Genomic DNA, 24,961 nt, shown 5'->3' with positions numbered 1-24,961 from the left:
CACCCGTGTGTAACTGATATGGCTGCTGTGTGCGCTGGTGTGGCTAATAGAGCAAATGGTGGGTGATCCACATCCTCAGGCCCCAGCTGATGGGGGAAATGGGGTCATTTAGCGCCGTAGCCCGGCTATGATACAGGCTTTTTATGTTCTTTATGGGACATGCTTTGCATCACCATGAGCCTTTTAAAGGCCTCATCTCCCTGAATGACGGCCAGAGTTACGTAGGTAGTCCTGGCTAATATCCGTGTCCAGAGAGTGTGTGCCGTGTGCGTACGTCAGTGTGTGTGTGTGTGTCTTTGTGTGGCTATGGGCTGCTACTGTATGTGTGAGAGTGTGTGTGGGTCCTCTCTACATAGCTTGCATAGCAAAGCGAACCAGTGAGCCTGTCTACATCAGTAAGCCGTTAAATGGTCAATGCTTATCACAAAACAAGGTGTGTGTGTGTGTGTGTGTGTGTGTGTGTGTGTGTGTGTGTGTGTGTGTGTGTGTGTGTGTGTGTGTGTGTGTGTGTGTGTGTGTGTGTGTCTGTGTGTCTGTGTGTGTGTGTGTGTGTGTGTGTGTAGGGGTGCGTGCGTGGGTGTGTGTGCGCATGCGCATGCGTGTGCGCTGGTTTGCATGAGTGTATATATCTCTACTGTATGTCCATTGACAGTGTCTTTATGTGTATATGTGTATGCGTGTGTGTTGAGAGGCCTATTTTAATTGTTGCCATGGAAACTGAGTGCTCCCAGAGAAGTACAGATTCAAAGAGAGCATCTCTCTCCCTCTCTCTCTCTCTCTCTCTCGCTCTCTCTCTCTCTGGCGCCCTCTCTTTCACGTTTTCTTCCTGTTCCTCCCCCCTTTCCTCTCCTCTCGTATCCCTCTATATACTGTCACTGCTGTCTCCCTCCTCCTCCTTCTCCTCTCTCTCTCTCTCTCTCTCTCTCTCTCTCTCTCTCTCTCTCTCTCTCTCTCTCTCTCTCTCTGTCTCTCCCTCCCATTCTCCTGTTTTCTTTCTCCCTCTGTAAGTCTTGTCTTTTCCTCCCGCTCCCCCTCCCTCCCCACCCTTCCTGGAGAGGAGAGCGCAATTGACTATTAACACAGGGACCTGTAATTACAGCTGACGAACCTCCAGCAATTAGTTTCCCTAAAGAAGTCATTTTGTCATCTCTGCAATGCCTCCCTATATCCCACGCTCCATTTTCCCCTCTTTCTCTCCCTCTCGTTCTCTCGGACTCCCCTGCGCTGTTTTCCTCTGTCTTTGTATCTCTCTCTCTTGTCCTCCCCCTAGCTTATCATCTGTCAGTTTCCTACACTGTCTGTTGTTCTGCTTCTTCGTTTCTGTTATTTGACCTTACACATGCACAGCCTGCATGCATGTAAACTTGTGTAAAAATGGACCCACACACACCAAAACACAAACCTCCCACTATAGTGCTTCTTGCGTGCGCCCACACAGGTGAGTGTTGTGACCCCTCTATTCCCATCCATAACTACACACACCCTGTATGTGCGGCTGAACAGCAGCGAACGCTCGCCCTCCCACACACTAGGATGCAAACACACAACGCGCCGCCTAGCAGAAATGTTCTTTTCTGCTTGCCCTCTATTGCAGTCTTACTGTCTTTCTCTCTGTGTATGTATCTGTCTTCACTTCTGCCGTTCGCCATGTCTGTCCCACTTCTGTTGTCTCCTCCATGTCTCTTTCTGTCCCTCTGTCTGTGTTTTTATGCCTCCGCCAGCGACAGCCGTGACCAGAGGCATTGGGCCTAATTCACTAATATTATTCGTAAGTTTCTTCTTAAAGTCTAGTCAGATTTATGACATGTTCTTAATCCACAGAATTGTTCGTAACTGTATTCTTATAATGATAAGATATCCTCGTAACTTGAAAGGGTGTGTTGATCCGAATTAGCATAGGTACACGCCCCAGCAATCCCAATTAGCATCTTAATTAGCATAGGTAGCCGCACCACCAAGCCCCATATAAGGGCATGACTGCAGGGACGTGTGCAAAGCTGCACCCAGAAATCACACACAGAAATAAAGTAGAGAGAATAAAGTGAAGAATGCCTAAACTAACGTCTAAAAAGGGTGGAACACCGGACTATAGACATAGAAAACAAAAACAAAATCAATTGTTCTGGGGAGGCACTTATGCAGGAACTGAACAGCAAATGCATTTTTCAATTTTTAATTGAATGAATTAGGCATCTTACATTAACCTCTTAACTAAGCACATCCTATACTTAGCTGAATGGATTCCCAAGGGCTCTATACCAGTGGTTCTCAACATGTGGGCCGGGGCCCACTGATGGGCCTTGAGGGTATTGCATGTGGGCTTCCAAATTATTGGCAAAACAAGATTTTAATGATAATATAACATTAATTAAAAACTGATACCAATAAATAATATCTTAAAGTATACGTTAGTTCCATTGATCCCAGGTGAAACACAATGGATTGATTGATCATTAAAATGCACACGGCCCACCCATCTGCTGCTGTGTTAAATAGCCGATCTACAAGCTCACAGCGTGTTGCAGCTATTTTCTATGAAGATATTTGTTGTAGAGTGGAAAACAGGAGGGGGGCAAGTAGGGCCTGGGGTACTCCTGGGAGCACATCCTGATTGATTAATTTGATTCAGGTGCATCTGTCTCTGCAGCGGTCTGCATAGCAGTTGAAGCGCTGCTTCACAAAATGAGGTGTCCTTGAGGGGTTTCCAGGGGAGTGAGGGACCCCCAGCTAAATGATTTACTGTTGATATGATTTCTATTTCTGGGATAAGAGTCCACATTCAGAGTTAAATTAAGACAGAGGATTTTACAGTGTACCATGAAAATCAGGACTGGTTGTCTGCAGTGGTGTCCGATTAGAAATGAACAGAGATGTCTAAAAGCAATGGGTTGCAGAAGGTGGTTCAAGGCAACTCGTGGATCAAGCCAAAGGAGCATGAATGTAGGGTCCTGCATGATACACTGTATTTAGGTTGTAAGGCCAAATACCCTGGCTCGCACAGGAGACGCTGGACTCTCTCGCCGATGGGAAGTGTAATGGCTCTGAGCTAAAGAGGACTGAGGATTTTACAGTGTAGTCCAGGCTAGGGTTCAGATACTCAGATACCGCAGATACCGCAGATGCAAAAGTGGACGCGACACTACTGTTGTTTTAGTAAAACATTGCTGGCAGTCGAAGGACAATACTTTAGGCCTATAGGACTTTTACAACAAAGTAAGTCATATACATACAGATATCTTTGTCCAGATGGGCACGGATGGACATCTAGAAATAAGTACGGGACAACTTATTTATTATACGTATATTGGGCATAATCATTACAATACGTTTGTGTGCGTTCAGGTGCTAAAATTAGGTCGCTTAAAAACAAACACATTAACATGCCCACATGCTTAACTGCAGGGCTTTCAAGCATTGATACTGTACACATGATGATACATGTCATGAATTAAAATAATTTGAGAAATCATAGTAAAACATACAGATGACAACTGCAGAAGCTTTTCTTCCAGACTTAGCTTATTCCACTTTTTCCTTCTGGAAAGATACTGTAATACCAGCCAAGATCGAAGACCTCTGTATAAATGGGGGTAAACTGGCATCATGGTGGTACTATTTTGGCCTATAACGCTTGGGGGGAACGGTTGGTGAATGAGGCCCGTTGTTTTCGGGTTGTCCATCCATACGTATGTCCATTTATACGTCCGTCCATAAGTACGTCTGCATGTCCTCTGTTCACATGAATGCAATGTCTCAGAAACTCCTAGAGTTCCAAATTTGGAACAAACGTCCTCTTGGACAATGATGAACTGATTACAATTTGGTAGTCAAAGGTCAAGGTCACTGTGACCTCACAAAACACATTAATGGCCGTTACTCAAAAGTTCGTATTCTAATAATGAAAAAACGAAATCAAACACTTAACCCATTTTATTAAATGCCTTCAAATTCTGCATTACATACATTATATGAGCCTGGATAGACATGGATGTGTATATGTCTATGCTTTTTTGTCCCTCCGTCTATGTTTTTCTGTCCCTCTGTCATGTTTTTCTGTCCCTCCGTTTATGTTTTTCTGTCCCTTCATCTATGTCTCTTTCTGTCCCGCCATCTATCTCCATCTATGTCTCTTTCTGTCCCTCCATCTATGTTTTTCTGTCCCTCCATCTATGTCTCTTTCTGTCCCTCTATTTATGTCTCTTTCTGTCCCTCCATACAGTATGTTTTTCCGTCCCTCCGTCCGTCTATGTTTTTTATCTGTCCGTCTGTCTCCCATCGGCTCCTCCGTGCCTCTGTATGTCCCGGTTAATGAAAAGCTCTATAAATAAACACAGAGAGGAAGAAGAGGAGAAAGGGGGACAGAGATTTTGTCAAGTGGAGCGTAGGAGGGGGAGAGACCGAGGAATGGAGGGAGGGAGAGGCGGAAGACAGACGAGTGTGAGGGGCTAAACTAGGGAGAGGGAGGTATGGAGAAGGGAGGAGAGATGGGTATCAGATGCATCACGGCGGGCTTGTCAGATGTCAATCAACTAATCAATTTCAGACTCTGTCAGTTCTCTCTCTCTGTGTGTGTGTGTGTGTGTGTGTGTGTGTGTGTGTGTGTGTGTGTGTGTGTGTGTGTGTGTGTGTGTGTGTGTGTGTGTGTGTGTGTGTGTTTACCTTTACATCTGTTGCACTCCCCTTTTTCCCTAACCTACTCCTTCTCTTTCTTTCCCTCCTTCCTTCCTTCCTACCCTCATTCCCATGCGTACTCCACTCGCATCTTCAATGGCTCCTTTTCTCTCTCTCTCTCTCTCTCTCTCTCTCTCTCTCTCTCTCTCTCTCTCTCTCTCTCTCTCTCTCTCTCTCTCTCTCTCTCTCAGTAGCCCAGCCACCCATCCAGTGGGAGAGTTTATATCCTCCATAATAAAGACCATTATGCTGCTTCTGAACATTCCACATGAATTATTGATCTATGAGTTTATAGTACAGTATGTGTGTTGCCATCATGCCCCGTATCCATGTGTGGCTTTTTATGCACTATTCATGTGTGTCAACTGCAACCTCGTTTCCCATCTCTCTTTGTGCGCTTAAAGCCTCTCTCTCTCTCTCTCTCTCTCTCTCTCTCTCTCTCTCTCTCCTTCTTCATTTCCCCATCTCTATAGGCTGACACTGATATGCACTCATTCATGTTATACATGTAGCCTCCTAGCAATTCACTTAGGTCAATCAATGTTGCATAGGGCTATGTTAATATCTCTCTCTCTCTCTCTCTCTCTCTCTCTCTCTCTCTCTCTCTCTCTCTCTCTCTCTCTCTCTCTACTCCCCCACATCCCTCCTTCTCAGTCTTTCTTTTATTCTCTGTACCTCATTTTCCTCCTGCTTTATCGACTCTACATAGCTCTCCACCTTCCCCCTCTTCTCTCCCTTCTCTCACTTGCTTTGTCCTTTCCCTCCTCCCTTGTTTATGTCTTTCCTTCCCTCCGTTCTCTCCTTCTATATCTCTCCCCCATCTATCTCAGTTCAATTCAATGAGCTTCATCAACATGAATGTTAATTGAGCTGTATCGCCAAAGCTTCTAAATACAATGTGCAGAAGAATGGATAAAAAAATAACAGTAAACATAACACATATAAATTGTGTATTTGAGCTCCAAAATTTCCTATGCACTTGTGCAATAAAGTCTATTCTATTCTTTGTGTGTTGCTTTACTCTGTTAATCAATGTACTCTGAGGGGCAAATTCAGAAAAGGATTGCGCGGCTTTTGCTGCTGCTTAACCCATATGTCCATAATATGGTATATCTGTGCATGCACGACAGATGCACAGATGCGCAACATGAACTACACCAAGGCGTTTTTTCCCGGATGCTCATCATGCCTAAAAACGTGTAGTGTTGAAAATATTTCAGCTCTCAGCAAGCAGATAAAAAAGTGAATGCGTGAGCGCAAAATAAACGCTCAGTGCCTCATCACACTGGCGCCTCCATTGTAAACAATTAAAAACGTATGCTGCACTCAGGAAAAAAACGTCTTGGTGGACACTGCCCCTTATATAGCAGATATGGGTGCTCAGGTGGGCAAAAAATTAAGCAGAACTAGTACTCTGTACCGTTGAGCACTGGCCCAATTCAAGCACTGTCTGTAACAGCAATGTAAATTTAGTTCATGAATAGTCCAATTTCCACTTACTACACTGTTATTGTCCATTTCTAGGCCTATAGTGCGTAACACATTGTCACCACCTCCACAAACTCCTCAGTGGCACCACCTCCATAAAGTCCTCTGTGATGGTCAAAGATGCATGAGCACATGAATAAATAGTGCAGCGCAAAGCCACCATTTATAATTTACCATCTGGATAATTGTAATGACACGAGGGCGAACTGCACTCAGCAGCAAAACTTTATGGGCGTTCTTTGCGCCGGCATGTCATTAGCTCAATACCTTTGTGTGTGCATTGGACCTTAACTCTTTCACTGCCAAGAGTATTTTCATAAAGTACTCCCCCAGTGCCAGAAATTTGCGTTTTTTTAAATTTTTAAATTTTGTAATTTTTCATTCAAATAAATGATCTGATTGGGGTTTTAAACCCATAATACAGTTCTACCAGTAGAGAGCAACAAATCGACACATTGATGATCTCGCTGGCTCACTCGCCCCCTCCCAAACAGGCTGACGTCATATCCGGTCCTAACCGGATGTTGACATTTTTGACAATCGTTGATCGCGCTAAATTACGATGCGATACACGACTACGATGACTGATCGTCACCCAGACAAAAGAGAGTAGACGTGGACCTCTCCGTTCGTTTTTTATACCGTGTGAAAAACCGTGACTTTCCCTATTCTGGCCGAAAATCACCGGAGAAAAACAACGTGACCCGGAAGTGACATTTTTTTTTTTACATCCGGCTCCGGGTGAGTCTGAAGAAGTCAGGAAGCGAAAGTGATCATGAAAAATAATCAGAATAGCGCGACCACAGTCAAAAGTAAAAACTCGGGATTTCTCGTGCTGGCACTGAGGGTACTCGGGAAAAACTCGGGATATGTCGGGGTGTGGCACTGAGAGAGTTAAGACTGGGCAGATAGTGGGTGCAAGTTAAATTCAATGTGCTATCAGTGGCCGCAATGTATTCTTTGTGAATTCTCCGCAAAGTTGCTAAATAGTCATCTGTAACACCAATGTCCAGTGCAGAGTAAGTTTCAGTTCCTGTCTCTCTCTCTCTTTCCATCCAGGTACTGCTCTCCCTCACCTCCACCATGCCTCGCTGCAGCTGCTGCAGCCCCTCCCATCCTCACAGCCACCCCAGGGCCTTCTCCAACTCCTCAGCCCCGCAGGAGAGAGAGGTGCAGCCCCTGGATCACCACCCGCCTCCGCCTCCGTCTATCCGCCGGCCAACCCGCGTCTCCTCTGTCAGCCTCTCCCACCTTCTCCTGCTGCTCTTCCTGATCCACCTGCCCCCCGCCTGCCATTCACGGAGAGACAAGGGCGGGGGAGGTGGAGGAGGGGGAGGGGGCGGCGGCGGCGGCATCGGTCACTACATCCCCATCGCCCAGCCCCCACCCCACCACCTGGCCCTGCTGCCCAACATGCTGCGGGGCCTCAGCATCGCCGTGGTCCTGGTGGGCAACTCTAGCGAGATGGCTCTGGCTGGCGCGCGCGAGAAGGACATGGACTTTCTGCACATGGCGCCCAACGTGGAGTTGCTGACCATGAACGAGACGGACCCGAAGAGCATCATCAAGAGCATCTGTGACCTGATGACGGACCACTGGCTGCAAGGCGTCGTGTTTGGCGACGACACGGAGCAGGAGGCCATCGCCCAGATCCTGGATTTCATCTCGGCACAGACGCATATCCCCATCCTGGGTGTCCGCGGGGGGTCGTCCATGATCATGGCCGCCAAGGTAGGATGACACACCCACCGTTTGTGGAGGAAAAATGGCAATTGTGACTATTTTTAGACAGTAGATGTGTATAGGGAAAAAGGTGCGTCTTTACAAGTCAGTCAGTATATCTATCTATCTATCTATCCACATTTATATATCCACATTTCTTGACTTGATCATCCGACATAATGTATTTAAGTGGCACTTCCTATTTCGTGTAGTCCATCTGACACCACATCAAAGCACTATGCTTGACTATATTTTACCATTTGTCCTAGAGCGAGAGTGAGAAAGAGAGACGCTGTATGACGTTACTCTGTCACACAGTATAAGTATAATTAGGGCATGCCTAGTGGTGGCAAATTTATATTACTGTGACAGCAATCAAAGAAGTCCCTCATGCTGCTTGCTGCTACTTTCTCGGTTTCCTTCACTAGTATTGCAGGAACCAGCCGGCTGCCTAATCTTACCCAAATGTTGTACATAACATTCAGTTGTCTCATTGTAACCCATCACCTCTTGCTGACTGTTTTTATATCACTTCCTCTTAGTGGTGGAGTATTGGAGCAGTAGTGCTATGTCCAGCATGTTGTATAAAGTGTGGGAATCAAATTACTACATTTATTCAAAGACAATAAGAACAGGATCTATTCATGCCAGTTTGTACTACTCTTAAGAGGGTATAAAGGTAGTATGTAACATATTTTAATACAATTATGGAGTGAAAAGGGTATTGAGCGTGTAAGGTGTAAAGAAATATGACCAGACAAAGATTGATGGTGCAGAAGAAGTGCTACATTGTGTCAAGGGGTATTTAGTGTACTATGTACAATATAATTAGATTAACACTAAGCACTAAAACAGGCCACAGGTACCTGGGTGTTGCAAAAAACACAAAAAAACCCCAAACAGCAAGAAACAAAACACAGTCTGACTAATGAGTCCAAACAAAAGCCTGCCTTCCTGCCTATTCCATCAGTTGTTCAAGAAATACACTAGTGGCAACCACCCCTCACCTCATGTCTATATGGCAGCCGTTGCTTAGTGGGAAGAGAGGCAGGCTGCCAGAAGTTCAAAGATTTAGCCCCCGACCCGCCCAGTATACTTGTTGAAGTGTTCCTGAGCAAGACAATTAACACCAACAGTAAACCCTATAGTGATTGTCATGACCATCTGAGCAGACATCAGCTGGGTAAAGCAGAAACCTCTCGCAGGAATAATAAAGGTCTACCATCTAATTCACCTACGTGTCACAGCTATGTAGGCCTCTGTCTTACCTGTCCCAGTGCCAGGCCTACAGTACACACAGTTAACCACACAGTTACAAGTAGGATAAATAGACTTTATTGATCCAGAGGGTAAGTCAGTTGTCATAGCAGCATGACAATACGGATGAAACACAGATACAGGTAAGAGATACAGTATAAGTACTGAGGTCGCACTAACTAAAAACAAGATAAAAAACAATATAAAAGAAGACTTGAAATCCGACCTTGTGATTTGCACCATGGGCTGGCCAATTGTTAGCTACTATTTCTGGGTTTAGCAATACACAAGTGCGAGCACACAAACAGCAGGTGATCTGAAAGAGAGAGGCTGGCTGGCCGCAGACACACCGCTTTTATCTGCCAGCAGAGGAACGTGATTAGTAGAGGCTGGACCAGATAATGATGATTGACAGCAGATGGAATGGTAAATGCCCTCCTGCAGAGAGAGGGCGGAGAGAGTGTATTGTATTGCAGAGCTATTGGGGTGGGGATTTGAATTGAACAAGCTTCACCTTGATGGTGGCATTTAAGAATTGCTTAACCTTGAATCTCTTTCCCTGTAAAAACAGTTGTATGTACAAATAAGTGGTTCTGACTTGTCTGGTTGCAACAGAATCTCATCTCATCTCATCTCATCTCATCTCATCTCATCTCATCTCATCTCATCTCATCTCATCTCTGGCCTTCTGATCAGGGAAGTATTAGCTCTGGTTTCTAGACAGACGCAACGCAGGCAGGCAGGCAGGCAGGCAGTGTTAAGCTACAATGGCTGGCTTGGAAGACAACATGCCAACGGTGGTGATGCCAGAGATGGGATCAGTGTGAGATAGCTTGCAGAACAGAGAGATAGGTCTCTACGCCTATTCACTCCAAGCCTCGTCTAATGGGATAAAGCAATCTGCTCGTTCTATATCTCAACTCATCTGGGATTGGACCCTCTCTCATGCTGTGTGCTTCCACTCTACTTTGGCCCTGGTCCTCATTATGTGTTCTTACATTCTTTCTTTTTTATTTATTTTGCTGGATGATGAACTTTTCATTTGTCTCACAACAAACTAAAGCAGCTGTATTAGAAGGACTCGAAAAGCCTTGAAAAGGATTGAATGGAGGCTTGTGGAAGTGACAGTGTTAAACTGAGGCCACTGTCAAAGAATCCCTATGTCTGTACTGGTATTGTATGGTACCAGGACCTCCTCCTCCTCCTTCTTCTTCTTCTTCTTCTTCTTCTTCTTCTTCTTCTTCTTCTTCTTCTTCTTCTTCTTCTTCTTCTTCTTCTTCTTCTTCTTCTTCTTCTTCTTCTTCTTCTTCTTCTTCTTCTTCTTCTTCTTCTTCTTCTTCTTCTTCTTCTTCTTGTGGTGGTTCTCCTCTCCCTCTGACCTTCTGTGTCAACAGGTCGCTGTAGCAACAGAGACACAGAGACTCTTCTCTCTTCTCCCTGTCATTACACAGTAAAATGTAGCTGTGTAACACACCTGGGAGAGAGAGATGTCCAATCCCATTTAGACACACATGTACACGTAGACATGTGCACGTATGCACATGTACGCGCGCATACACACACACACACACACACACACACACACACACACACACACACACACACACACACACACACACACACACACACACACACACACACACACACACACACACACACACACACACCCCTCTCTTTCCACCCTGGTTTAATCTCCATTCCCTGTGCCCCTGTGTACTGCGGCCACACACACGTGTCAGTGACCTCTGCAACCATATATCTTAAAAACACATAAATCATTTAAGACACACACAGCAGCTCTCCACCTGCCGTATCGCCTCACTACATGTGGAAATTTATGGATGTGTTTTATTGCTCATAAAGACGCAGGCATTGGGGGCATTGTGGGGGGCCAGGGTGGAGGGATGCGTGTGTGTGTGTGTGTGTGTGTGTGTGTGTGTGTGTGTGTGTGTGTGTGTGTGTGTGTGTGTGTGTGTGTGTGTGTGTGTGTGTGTGTGTGTGTGTGTGTGTGTGTGTGTGTGTGTGTGTGTGTGTGTGTGGGGAGGCATTATTAATTAAGCACACGTGCCCCGAGTGTGCTGGGCGATGGGAAAGTGCATGTGTTTTGTGGCAGCGGTTTAAATGGATTTCCCAGGCCACAAGCCAGAGTCTTGGGTCTCCTGGCTGCCCATGGAGAGAGAGAAACGGAGAGAGAGAGAGACAAAGACAGAGAGAGAGAGAGAGAGAGAGAGAGAGAGAGAGAGAGAGAGAGAGAGAGGATGCTCTAAGGCTCTTTCTCCAAATGGATTTGTGTCTGCCTAATGGGCTGAGACAATAGAACGCCAAAAAAAGGCGTTAGTAGGGGATCATGAGAGAGAAAGAGAGAGGGGTTCTTTTGAGGGGTTTCAGCAGGACAGGACTACCTAGTATACAGTAAATGGCCGGATGTTCCAATGAACACAATTGGCCTTGTTCATGTGAGGGAAGCAGGGCAGGGTGGGTGATCTCTGTCGCTGCACTAGTGACTCCAACAGGTTGGTCAGGGCACCTGTTCAGTGGGGAGTTGAACTGAAAAGAACAGCATGTACCTCGTCATGTCCATCCAGTGAGACTCCCGACTGTTTGGTAAAAAGAAGTAACTGGTATCGGAGTGTGTATCGGAGGTGACACCTGTTCGTCAACACCCTCCCTAACGAACCAACCAGTAGGGTCAGCTGCGACCATGGGACTACAGTACAACAGGAATTGAAAAGTGGCAGAACGACTAACTTGTGAGAAAGAAAAGAAAGAGAAGAATTAATTTACCTCTAAGAGCAGGGTTTATTTACCGTAATACCTGAGCTCAGCTCTGGGACCTGCCTTATGCGCTCCATTTCCTCTATAGGTGCTCCGTCACCTCAAATGTACATTACAACACTCTTTTTTTAATAATTCAACTTTCACGTTTTCCCTTCCAAGTCCCTTCCTGTGATCCGCAATGGAAAAAAGTACCATGGACTGCACTGATTGTTGTGTGATCACTGTTCAGTTTCTCCTGCTTGCTTTTCGTGGTAAATAGAGGGTGCATTCAGAAATGCGCTCTGAGAATCTGCTTCGATTTACAGAGTGCTCTCATTTGACATCATATACTCTATGATACTATATATCATATAGATATACTTTGATATCAGTTAATAGTTGCTGTTTGCTCTGAATTTTCTAACGGTAACGCACTGACTGACCACTCTGAAGTATTTCCGAACACGTTCATCCCTGTTTTCTCCCTCTGTAGCGATCCTATGCACAGTTCTGTCATCCTATGACAGAATTGAAACAAGGGAAGTGGTGGCACGGTTGACAAAGAGAGAGACAGAGACAGAGACAGAGACAGAGAGAGCAATTTATTTGTACGTGCCACTGCCCCCCTCCTATTTTTTTTTTTACAGAATCGTTCTTTTTTTTTTTTAAGCAAGAATAATATTAAGCATCCTGCTATACTACATTCTATTATAGGCCTATGGTTAAATCAATAAATGTTATTTTATGAAAAAGAAAGACAGAACGAAATGGGCTATGTCACCTACAAATTTAGGACTGTCTGACACTGTACAAATGTAACCAAATGGGCCCATAAGGGTATCATACCAAAATGTGTAAAATGCTCATTGGTCCACTTTAGCTTAATGTTGTCAATGTCACGTTTGGCCATGCAGTGAAATATACACACTAATGGAAATGAGCAAAAAAAATGCCGTAGGCTGATGCCTTGAAATGTGTATGTTTCACTTTAAGCGGGGCTAAACATGACACTGACTGACATTAAGTCCAACTGTGCTAGCGGGCGTATTACACACTTTGCCGTGACACCGGGTTGGACAGGGGTAGAACAGGTGCCCTGGGGTGAGTGAATGAGATGTGGGTTCATGGAAGGCAATGCAGGGTTTCTTGATGGACAGCTGAGTGTAGAGGACAAAGAGATGGAGCGCTGACTCAACAGAATCCCAGGGATATGAATTAGGCTTTAGACACATCTCACACAGAGGGAGAGAGAGAGAGGGAGAGAGAGAAAGGGGGAGAGACAGAGAGAGGAAGAGGAAAGACACTGAACAGAGAGAAAGTGAGCGAGGGGAGAGAACAGTAAATGTGGAAGAAGGTAGAATGAAAGGTTGGGGAGCTAAAGGAAAGCTGAAGCTGGTGATGTGTGTTGTTTTCAGACTGTGACTCAAGGAAATCAGCAGACAGAGATGGGAAATAGGGATTGCGATATGAGGTGTTTATCTTTTCGCTTCGCTCCACCTTCTCTCTCTCTTTCTCACTCTCACACACACACACACACACACACACACACACACACACACACACACACACACACACACACACACACACACACACACACACACACACACACACACACACACACACAGTCACACACACACACACACACAAACATCCTCCCTCCCTCTGAAGGCCAAGCGCTGCCGCTGCAGTTGGCAAGGCAACCTTTCCCTTCCCATTACATAGCGGGTGTGGGACGATAACAGAGAGAGACACAGTGTGGAGGGGAAATACAGCATTCTGATTATTGGTGCGGCTTGAAACGGCGGAGGAAATAGGAGGAATGCAACACGATTATCCTAAAAACCATACCCTCTGGAGTGGGCTAGTGCATCCCGGAGCGTCGTCTTGAATCACAGTCCGAATAGCCTGAGGCTACGAGCTCAATCCATGGTCTTGAAGGGCGGACCCAAACACAGCCGCCTGGATTTGTGCGTGGCTTCCTATTGCTTCACCAATCTATGTCCCCGCCTCCCCTCCCCTCCCCCCCTCGGCCTGTGCACGGAGCACGCTGACGTCACCAAATTTAGAGCGACGCCCTTCTGCACTCTGATTGGTTAGGAGATAACAAGGTCCAAGACCATCGTTCATGCATCGCTCCCCCAGGCTTTTTTTCTTTTGTAACAAAAAAAAAAGCCTGGGTTTCCGAGGCTACAGTCCGAATAACATTTTGGTTTTGTTTTGTTCCTCCACGCGTACACATCTACAAGGAGTTTGAGTCTTGTATTTACTGTGTTGAGACACACAGATACATAGCGAGCAAGTCAAGACAACACAATAGTACCACTACTACACAGTCAAACCCTCATGTTAACTATGACAGTGTACAGTTTGATAAATTAACGCTTGATTTTACTGCGTAACTTCTAACTGGGCGAATTCTATCTGGTGACTTGGTGTAATTACTACTAAAGCAGACACATGGCCGGCCCCCCATGCGTGGGCATGCCACTGAAGCCTCTTGGCGCATGTGCATGCCATCCTCCCATTAACGCTGCATAACTCACCACCTAATTCCTCCAACCTGCTCTCTAATGCTGTCACCTCACCAGATTTTCACACTAGCCCGCTTTGAGAAAAACAAACCCCACTTTGACAATCAGCCAACAACACGCTCAGATTATGTAATAACTTCAATAAAATAACATCCACCGCATGTGACACTTCGGCCTCCATAAGTGCCATTTTTATGTTATCAATAGTTTTCCTCTTTTCTAGGTGAAACTAGAAAAACTAGTCCTTCCATGATATGCATAGCTTCTTCTTCTGTTCTGGACTGTTCTTCTGCATTTTGAGTAATTGATGGCAATTCCTCCAGTTATTTAGTCCTGCACTGATTAGTGTATAGTCTTTCTTAAAGAATAGCTCGCAGCTAAAGCAGAACAGACTGTTCTTCTTTGAATATATAAGGCAGCTTCTTATCTCTTAAATTTCTTCCCATTTTATAGTTTCCAATAAAGATTTATTCATAAAAAAAAAAAAACTAGTGCAGTGCTCATCCGGAAATGATGCTTGCAGTGTTGTTGAGAACCATGCAGCGTTGCTCATTAGGGTTGCAACTATTGATTATTTTCTTAGCGATTACTTTTTCGATTACCTTTTCTATTAATCAAATAATCGAAGCATGTTTTTTGTAATTCAACGAATCAATGCAAAAAACATCTAATAGTTTTTTTTTTTATAATTAACTAAATTGATTGGTCTCATTAACCATTTAAGCCCTACTTTAAACTTTTATTATTAAAAAACAGTGTCATGAAAAATTGCGAAAGTAGCAGATCTACAAGTTCACAACCCGTCGCCAGGTTGAAAGTGGTTAACTGTTGCAGCACATTGGAACTCATGGTAAATTAATGCTTTAATGTTTTGTTAAAATGTACGCTGCTTTTATAAGCGATTAAATTGATTAGTAACAGACAGACAGACAGACAGACAGACAGACTCCGCGAATGTATATAGATACAGTATATGAAATCTGATATATATATATATATTTTTTTAACGTTTTGTTTATTCATTTTTGTTATTTTACATACTCATAGGGGGTAGTACAGACATTTACTGAAGCAAATAGGCAAATAAACAGAGTATCTCCAAACAGTGAAGAAAATAATTAACACAAATCTGATTCTATCTCATAGGGTCCTATACGAACTCTGTTCTCTTCTTATCAGACATGGCCGGTCAGTCAAAGGGGTCAATAGATGCTGGCAGCTGGCTTACCCTTAACCTCACACCAGCAGTCACTTTTTCAGTACAGGGCATGTGTTACGATGTCACTGTGTTGCTGTCGCCTACTGTTGGATTACTTGTCACTTGAAGCCAGCTTCTGGGCATGGCAGTTTTGAGGATGTGCTGAAGAGCAATTGCAGCTTGTTTAGAAGCAATCTTTATTTCACCTATTCAGTACAACAGAAAATAGCCTAGTTTCTTATAACAATTTAGGCAGGAAATAGGCCATGCAGTTGCTCAGTGTTGATTCATTTCACATTTACAAAGGCTATAGTTAAAAAGTTTGTTTACAATATTCATGAGCGTCTGTCATTTCACTAGTCCTTGATGCATGTTGTTACATGTTGTCTCCTATGTATACTGTATGTTTGTTTTGTTGCGATTCATCTACAAAATAAACGTTTTTTGACAAAATATTTTGTACATTACCTTTTCCCATCATATTTTCACCACTTTGTGTATTTGACATACAGTACTGTAACCTCTTTGCTATATTCATTGGAGTTTTACGTTTGCATTTTCTTGATGGCATTAATATTAATGTCCATTAATCACCATTAACCACATTAAGGCTGTTATCCCTATTTTGGGCAAATGTTCAAAAATTACTTTGTTGCCAGTGACTTGTTGCCAGGCATCTCGCTGATCCATGTTGCTTAAGTATAGCTACCTTTGGAAATGAATGACTGCTGGTCGCTTCTTGTCACAGACTCACCTCCTGCATACTGTACTTGGGTAGATGAGGTGGATATCTCTCCAGCTGCAGATAGAGTAATAATAGGCACACTTGTGCAGGTTAAATGGTTGCTGTGCTTTCACCTGCAGGCAGTCAAACATGCAAGCATAATTACATACCCATTGTGAATGCTTGGACATAGAACTTATTGGTAATAAAAGTGCTACTGCATTATATAATTGGCTGTACTCACTTCGTTTGAGGTGGCCATAGTTGAATGGGTAGAGAGGCTGCCTGGGAAATAGAAGGTACCTGGTTCATATCCCAGCCCCGGTTATATGTCGAAGTGTCCCTGAGCAAGACACTTAACCCCTAACTGCTCCCCCTCAAGCGCTCAACATAACCATCTGAGCAGCCATCAGCTGGGTGAAGCTGAAACTGTATATCCAGAGTGGGACTACAAAGGTGTCCCTTTCCTTTCCCCCCAGACTGTACTTGGGCAGAGGTAGATGAGGTGGATGTCTCTCCAACTGCAGATAGTGTAGTAGTAGGTACACTTGGGGCATGTTGTACAGTTGCTGTGCAGGCAGACAAACATGCATGCATAATGTAATGTAGTTATATAACCCTTGCATGTGTTGCTAGACATTTAGACCTATTAGAAATTAAAGTGTATAAGGCTGGTGCCCGTTTATAACTGTGGTAATGGGTACCGCTCTGGGTACGGGTAGTCTGACAACGGGTACAACGGGTAATGCATAATTGGGTGGGGCATGCATTTCCAACATGCATCTTCCCCAATTGATGTGGTTTCTGACTTGCGTGGTCCCCGAGCAGGCCGGCACCGGTCTTGTTTTAAAAAAGGAGTATAGGAGGCTTTGTTCAGTAAGGTACAGGTAAACATGCAGACTGTTCTTATTTAAATTGTTTCTTGTTTTATTGTTTTAGTTCTATTTAATTGTGTTTTAGGGGAATGGTTTAGATTTTATTATAGTTCTTGTTTATTTTAGAGCAATTTATTTCCATGTGTTGTAATGTTTGTTTGTTTTACACCGAGGACCACTTTGGAAATAAGTGTTTTAAGTAATGCTTTTGATTGCTATGCTCTGGATTTTATCTCATGTTGCCATGAGATGCTGTTTTTAAATCACTTTTGATTAATAATAATAATAATGAATTGCATTTTTATAGCGCTTTTCCAAGTGCTCAAAGCGCTTTACAATGGTTCATTCATTCATACAGGTGTAGTTAGTTATTTTCTTACTTAGATTAGTAAACGTATTAATCAATTGTTTTTCAGTTTTGTTAAATCAATAGGTACTGTACTATCCTTTTTTGTCTAAAAAGGTCCAAAATAAACTAACCTAACCTAACTGTAACTGTAGAAAGCTGTGTGAATGTGTGTATCAATAAAACTTCCCTCAGGCCATTGCGGCAAAAAGAAATCTGAACTGAAATGTGCATTAATTAACTGAAAAGGCAATTTCATGCAAACAAACTTGACTAAATGCACCTGCTGCAGGCAGTGATGCAAGTGAGGCAGGGTCTCCTTGACTACTTCCCTATAGCCTCATTCCCAGCCTTTTCTCATCTCAGAGGAGAAAAGGTTGGTTATACGAACAAATGCAGACAGAGCGTGTCTATAGGGCTTACATGTACCTCTCCCCCGTAAACTGTCTTTTACAACCAATCACAACACAGGTTTCATGCACGGGAATGTAAAACAGATCTCAATGTAACTTCCTTGGGCGGTACTTCCACCAAATTCCACTACTTCCGGCTAGCTCTTACCCAGCGTGCCTTTTCCCAATTGCAGGACTCCCTGCTTGTGCAGGGGTTGGCTGTCCCAGATATTTCATTAGTGCACCGTACAGATTTATGTAGGTCTCAATGCAATAATATTGAATGTTTTGTGTTCTATCAAAAATATAGACCCAAAAAAAAGACACTTGGTTGGTGCCAGCGCCTACTACTGTAGTCTCTCTACTGTACATAGCAGAATAAGTATTATTAGACAGAAAGTTGAATAACTGCATAGTAAGCTACATAATGTACAGTAGTACAGTAGTAAATACATTGAAATGTTACTGCTGGTGACGATGAAAAGATAATTTTCAGAAAAGGTTAAATGGATGAAGAGGGGGGAGAAATAATGTGTTTTTTATAGCATTACCACGGACTTAGGGGAAGGGTGGAGGAAGAGGAGAGAGATGGATCATGGAGCGAAAGGTGGGAAAAGGAGGGGTGAAAGATTGATAGATGGAGAGAAAGGCCACTTGCATTCATATCAATGAATAAAATGGGTCGAGGGAACGGTGGGCGGTGAGAACGAGGGGATGAGTGTGATCGTATGTCTGAGAAAATAGTGAGAGAGAGAGAGAGAGAGAGAGATAGAGAGAGGTAGTAAGATAGCAGAGAGTTGTGCTGCTGCAGGTGTGCTTGCTATCTATCCAACGTAGCCGGCATCACGTGAGAGAGGGGAAGGGAAGTGTAAATGGAGGAGGGATGTAGAGAGAGGAGGAGAGAGATGGATAGAGTGCAGCTGCAGCAGCATCTGTGAAAGACAGAACAAGATAAAAGAGGAGAGTGGGGCGAGAGGGGAAAGGCATCCAACAGTTTGTGTGTGTGTGTCTGTCTGTCTGTCTGTCTGTCTGTCTGTCTGTCTGTCTGTCTGTGTGTGTGTGTGTGTGTGTGTGTGTGTGTGTGTGTGTGTGTGTGTGTGTGTGTGTGTGTGTGTGTGTGTGTGTGTGTGTGTGTGTGTGTGTGTGTGTGTGTGTGTGTGTGTGTGTGTGTGTGTGTGTGTGTGTGTGTGTGTGTTGAATGTGCACCTACAGTAGCCAATAGGCACATGTGCTAGTCTTTTGTCTTCATGTGAGCTCCTGCACCTCCCAGCCTGTCTGTCTGTTTGTCTGTCTGCTCTGGCTGTTGAATAAACTGTCTCCATTACACTCTGAACCTTTGGCTAATGTACACATTACCACGACATGACTGGCTATTTTCTTGGAACAAATAACCGTGAAAGCCCCCAACCCCCTAGGCCACCAATATATTATGTACCGCTAATCTACAGAATGTGTATGGAGGTTGGTCGGTGAAATGGAGGTGTATAGCATCCATGCCTGTACTGTATAACATTTTAGCATAAGAGCTTCAGCAATTAATGCAAACAGCAAAAGCAGCCAACCTCGATGGCCCGAGGGAAGCTAATCCGGAATCATGTTTTACGCTTGCACACACACACACACACACACACACCACACACACACACACACACACACACACACACACACACACACACACACACACACACACACACACACACACACACACACACACACACACACACACGGACCGGACCATTAATGTGTGAATATTAATCATTAGATTGCTGTGTAAACAATGTTTAACAAGATCCATAATGAATTGTTGCCATGACAACACCTCCTTCCATTCCAAAGCCGCTTTTCTAATTTTCTGGAAAACACTGTTAATACACAGAAAAGTTTTCAGTCGTTTTGCACAATATAAGTTTTTGTTACGGAGTAGTGGTTGCTCGCACTTATTACACTGCTTTTCTTGAGGTCTTGAAGTCAGTAACACACACGCACGCACGCACACACGCACGCACGCACGCACGCACGCACGCACGCACGCACGCACGCACGCACGCACGCACGCACACACACACACACACACACACACACACACACACACACACACACACACACACACACACACACACACACACACACACACACACACACACACACACACACACACACACACACACACACACGATTGACTGTTAGAGTATTGTCTGTAGACAAAAGTGGCATTGTTTGTGTGATGGACCAGCCTTGATGATGAACAAAACAGCACAATGTGACCAATTAACCTTTGTCCAAACAATTTGGACTTTTCATTTTTTGCCCGTGTTTGTGTGTGTGTTTGTGTGTGTGGTCCTGGTCATGATTGTATGCAAATTCTTCAAGTGAAATGGGCTGAATGATTTTGAACTGTGTCCAGGGCTAATTGCTGTGGGGGGATGTCCGCATCTGTGTGAGTGTGTTTGTGCGTGTGTGTACTAAGATACACACATGGCGTGTCTTCGCATCTGTGTTTGCCGTCAAAGTAAAATCCTCAGCGTTAGTTTGACTGATTTTACTGTGTGTACGTGAGGTATGCCAGTTAAAACATTTAATCATATTACTGAGGTGAGCGCACGCACGCACGCACGCACGCACGCACGCACGCACGCACGCACGCACCCACGCACGCACGCGTCTTCCCCATTTTATTTACTCAGGAGGAATGGTCCTTTTTTTGTCGGTTGTGAGACTTGGCGCTTTTGGACAAAGGAAGTTCGTTCAGGCCTCCTCGTCTCCTTCTGGAACAGTCCCTCGCTCTCCAGGGGGGTTTAAATCCACTGAGCTGGACATAAATGTGCCTGCATTTCTATTTCCCAATTAATGTCCAACAATAGCACCCATTGTAGCACTAATCATCGAGGTCCTGTACTCTATTAATGTAATGTGTTGTCAGCTTGGCAGCACCGTGTTCCCGCTAAAGCACAAATGCAATTAGGGGGTATTTGTAAATGATAAGGGAATTAACCACATAAGCTCTATTTTATACTTAAAAAATGTTCATCAACAGCTAAATTGGCCAATCAACAAGCTCACAATGTGTCACATCAAGATTGGAAAATGTTCAGCTTACAAAATAGGGACGCCAGGTTGAAGGTGGTTTAAAGAACAGAGTGGGCTCCTTTGTCAGTGCCTGTGTGCATGGACACTCTTTTAAGTCTGTAGACATGTTTGTTTTTTGCTGTTTCTCTCTCTCTCTCTCTCTCTCTCTCATCTCTCTCTCTCTCTTCTCTCTCTCCTCTCTCTCTCTCTCTCTCTTACCGTCCCTTCTCCTCTAATGACTGCCATTCAATCCACTATGTATGTTAATGCACCTACTGCAGGACATGTGAAGTAATGGGTCAGAGATCCCATTCAGACATTAAAATGCATCTTTGGGTGCATCCGGGTTAAACAGGGGTAAAGTTCCTGCCCACCACCGCGGAGACAAGGGGTTTGAATCCTCCCATGGTGCACACAGGGCTTGGACAGGTTCTCCACTTAACACAATTGGCCGTGTTTGTGGGTGGGCAGCCAGGTGGGGAGGGCGATCCCTGTTGCTGCGACAGTGACTCGTACCGGCTGGTCAGGGCGACATCAGGCGTTGTGAAGGAAATAATTGCCATTGTGACCATTGTGGAAGTGATGTACATTATCTGGTTGTTTGCATATTGAGCGGGGGAGTGAAATCGGATCAATGGAGACACATGTTAAGATGTCGGGCGTAACTGCAATTAATCCGAGACACAATTTACTGTAGATATATTTAAATTAAGGTGCTATAGAATGCCGGGGTCCTCGAAGTGTCCATTTAATTTCATGTCTGATTTGTTCGCTTTATTCACATCAACTTTCCCCACTTTCTGTACAAATATTTGCCTGTATCCTTCACTATTGTACTATTTTACTCTTTTGTGTGTGTGTGTGTGTGTGTGTGTGTGTGTGTGTGTGTGTGTGTGTGTGTGTGTATGTGTGTGTGTGTGTGTGTGTGTGTGTGTGTGTGTGTGTGTGTGTGTGTGTGTGTGTGTGTGTGTGTGTGCGTGTGTGTTCCCCTTGCCTTAACAGAGTGAGTGAGCGAGAAAGAGGGAGAGAGGTAGAGGAAGTGAGGGAAGGAGGAGCGGGGGAGGGAAAAAAATAGAGAGAGGCCTAAATTTATGTGTCCTATTTTACAACCCCGTTGGTCTCAATTTACTCTGCCCATTTAGAATGTGGACATTTTTAAACTCACCCCACTGCACCTCGCCCTCCCACTGCCTCGCTCTCTCACGTTCAGTTCCCTCCGTCTCAAGTCCATGCTCTATTCATTCACTTCACTTTCTCACATTTGCCTCATCGCTCTCCTACCCCCCCCCCCTCCCTCCTCCCGTTCATTCTCTCCGTCCCTTCGTCCCATTGTTTTTCCACTGTTCCACTTTTTCCTAATGCCTCTCTTTAAGCCAACTCTCCACAGCGCCGACATCGGCCGCGGAAGGCGTTGGAAAGTGTCTCCTGCCGACAACCTGTTGTAGATGTTGCCGTGCCGTCGGGTCGGGACTACTAGAATAGCGCTGAGCGCAGACCAAGCAGGTTCGGTCGGGTCCCGACCGGTAGAGCCCGTCGATAGCTGCGAGGTGGTGAAGAGGGGGGAGAGAGGGGGGGTAAAGGCTCTGTTGAGGCGGTTTTGTTATCCACTGCTACTGTTGCTATGAGCTATGACTAGGCCTTTGAGAAGTGACGGGTTATCACGACAATACATAATAATATGCACACTAAATGACTGCTTGTATAAAAGCCCAACAGAACTATCCATGTGTGCGTTTTGTACCGTATTGATCATTGGCTAGGGCTAGCTGAATAGCAGCTCACCATATTTAGTTCAGTTTGACAGACGGGTCCACATATATGGCCATGTACATTTCTGTCAATGACAAATTTTAGGGCTTACGTGGGTATGGTCAGGATATAGGGCTTATAGTATGTGGAACAAATTAACGTCTCGTCTACGACTAGTAGCGCTGCGCAACAATGCTCTGCCCTGTCTTGTTGTTTGTTTTGGTTTTGGTCAAGATGCTGCCTTAGCTTCCGGCCCCCCTGAGCACTGCAGACTACTTCCACCTCCTGGCATGGAGAGTTATTTCATGTGATCTCCTCTGACACATGCGCACAACAATATGCCGTCGGCCGACAGTTTGCAAATACTGCGCAGGACCTTTTTACTTCTGACTTCAACAGACTGCCAGTCTGTTGTAGTCTGTTGTAGTCTGAAGTAGGGGTGTCACGATACGCCTAATCCACGATTCGATTCGACTTTCGATTTTAAGGTCACGATTCGATTCGATTTTCGATACGATATATTTTTTAAGCGTCCTTTTTTTCAGCTTTGAGGGCTATATGATTATTAACTTAGGCTATTGTCTTGATTTGTAAAGAAAAACACATGTTTCTCAATAAGTCCCTTTTATTTGAATAATATCAAATGAGAATGAGAATAACAAAAAGGGTTTTATGCCCTTACAACAACTGTCATTTTCAGATTCTTCTTTAAGATGAGTTAACAACAACATTCTTGTGAAGCTCTATAACTAAATAAAATCTAAATACAAAGTTGAACATTCAAGAAAAAAGGATCCAAAGACAACTGTTATTTGGCTACATGTTCTTAAACATCTTAAAGTATGTTCACATTGTTTGAACAGGTAAGAGCTTTAACAAACAAGAAATGTGAATAATAAGCTAAGCCAGGGGTCTTCAACAGGGTTTCTTTTTTTTTACCTTAGCCCCATCCCTTTTCTGAGGTGAACTTTAGCCATAAATAGCAGATCTACAAGCTCACAACGCTGCGAGGCGCTGTGAGCTTGTAGATCGGCTATTTTTGGCCAAGAGGTAGAGGGGAAAAAGAGAAGACGGAGAAACTATCAATGTGGAGCATAATCGACAAACGGTAGCCGTTTTGTCAACAACGCGTCGGGTGCCCTCATAATTCATTGGGAAGCCAAAATATTGCCAGACTTTTGACTTAAAGGAAGCGGGAGGGTTTTCCAATTTTCCAATTTTTTCCCGTTTGTGTATCATCATTACCATCGCTGGCTTCAGCAGTGGCCATGGTGAAATGTAAAGTACAGACGCAACGCTACAGCGGTCTCTGTCTCCTCCAAACTCCTCTGTGGTGTGTGTGGGTTTGTCCTGTCGTCTTTTTGTTCCTCCCCCGTCGTAAGCACGCATGCGCGATGCACGGAAAAACACAACAGCGGCTCGAGCATGGCTTCACCCGGACGTGCAATCGGATGTGCGCATGCGCGGGAGTATTTTTTTAAAATTAACCCTTGAATCGCGATACGGCTTTTGATTTCCATACACTGTATCGAACGTCATTTTTGGTTCGATTTCGATACGTATCGAGTATCGTGACACCCTTAGTCTGAAGTAGTCTGTTTGGTGGAGAGTCACCTTTAGCCAACCTGACTGGTTGCTGTCGCAGTGTGACTTGATGGTGTGCTGTGAAATCCAGAGTGTTCATTTAACTCAGAAAGTGTGCAAAATGTAACCCGTAAGGGTCCATTTGGTAACTAACACATGTTAATGCTCTCTGAGTTACGCATGGATAAATTAACACAGAGGATTTTATTGTGTAGAGAGGTGCATTAAAAGTCCTTTTAGCATCTCTATCCTTTTATTCCTCTGTTTTCCCCTCCCTCCTATAAGGCTCCCGTGTCCTCTGCCCATCACCGTGTGATTTTCACAACATTTCTCAACCTCCTTCTCTCTTTCAGCGCCCCTCCCCCTCCCCCTAGCCCCTACTTTTCTTTTAATTTGTCCGACCTCGCTGCCCACCCACCCCCTATCATCCCTTCCTCCTTCTGTCCTGTGTGATTACAGGAGAGATTGGTTCAGTATGAGGTAGTTCATGGGGGGGCAGACAGACAGATTTACACCAGATGTACGGGTGTTACATCCACTCTCCTCTTCCTCCTCCTTAGTCTTCCTCACCTGTCTTTCTCACCCCCCATCTGCACCCTCC

The 24,961-nt window shown here is 44.5% G+C and overlaps 1 protein-coding gene across 1 annotated transcript in view; it reads left to right on the top strand.

The window, feature by feature from the left end:
- Nucleotides 1–7,557: 7,557 nt before the first annotated feature.
- The window catches only part of grin2ba (glutamate receptor, ionotropic, N-methyl D-aspartate 2B-a), a gene marked incomplete at its 3' end in the record, with an annotated part of 120,608 nt that continues 103,204 nt past the window's right edge, over nucleotides 7,558–24,961 (top strand). Inside the window, exon 1 of the mRNA XM_080446547.1 lies at nucleotides 7,558–7,890. Within this exon, the coding sequence (XP_080302673.1) occupies nucleotides 7,573–7,890 (318 nt within the window). The 5' untranslated portion in view covers nucleotides 7,558–7,572. The remainder of the gene's footprint in view (nucleotides 7,891–24,961) is intronic.

The sequence above is a fragment of the Gymnoscopelus braueri genome (genome assembly GCF_963280865.1).
Source record: "Gymnoscopelus braueri genome assembly, chromosome: 13".
NCBI lineage: Eukaryota > Metazoa > Chordata > Actinopteri > Myctophiformes > Myctophidae > Gymnoscopelus > Gymnoscopelus braueri.
This window is presented reverse-complemented; position numbering and strand designations above follow the sequence as displayed.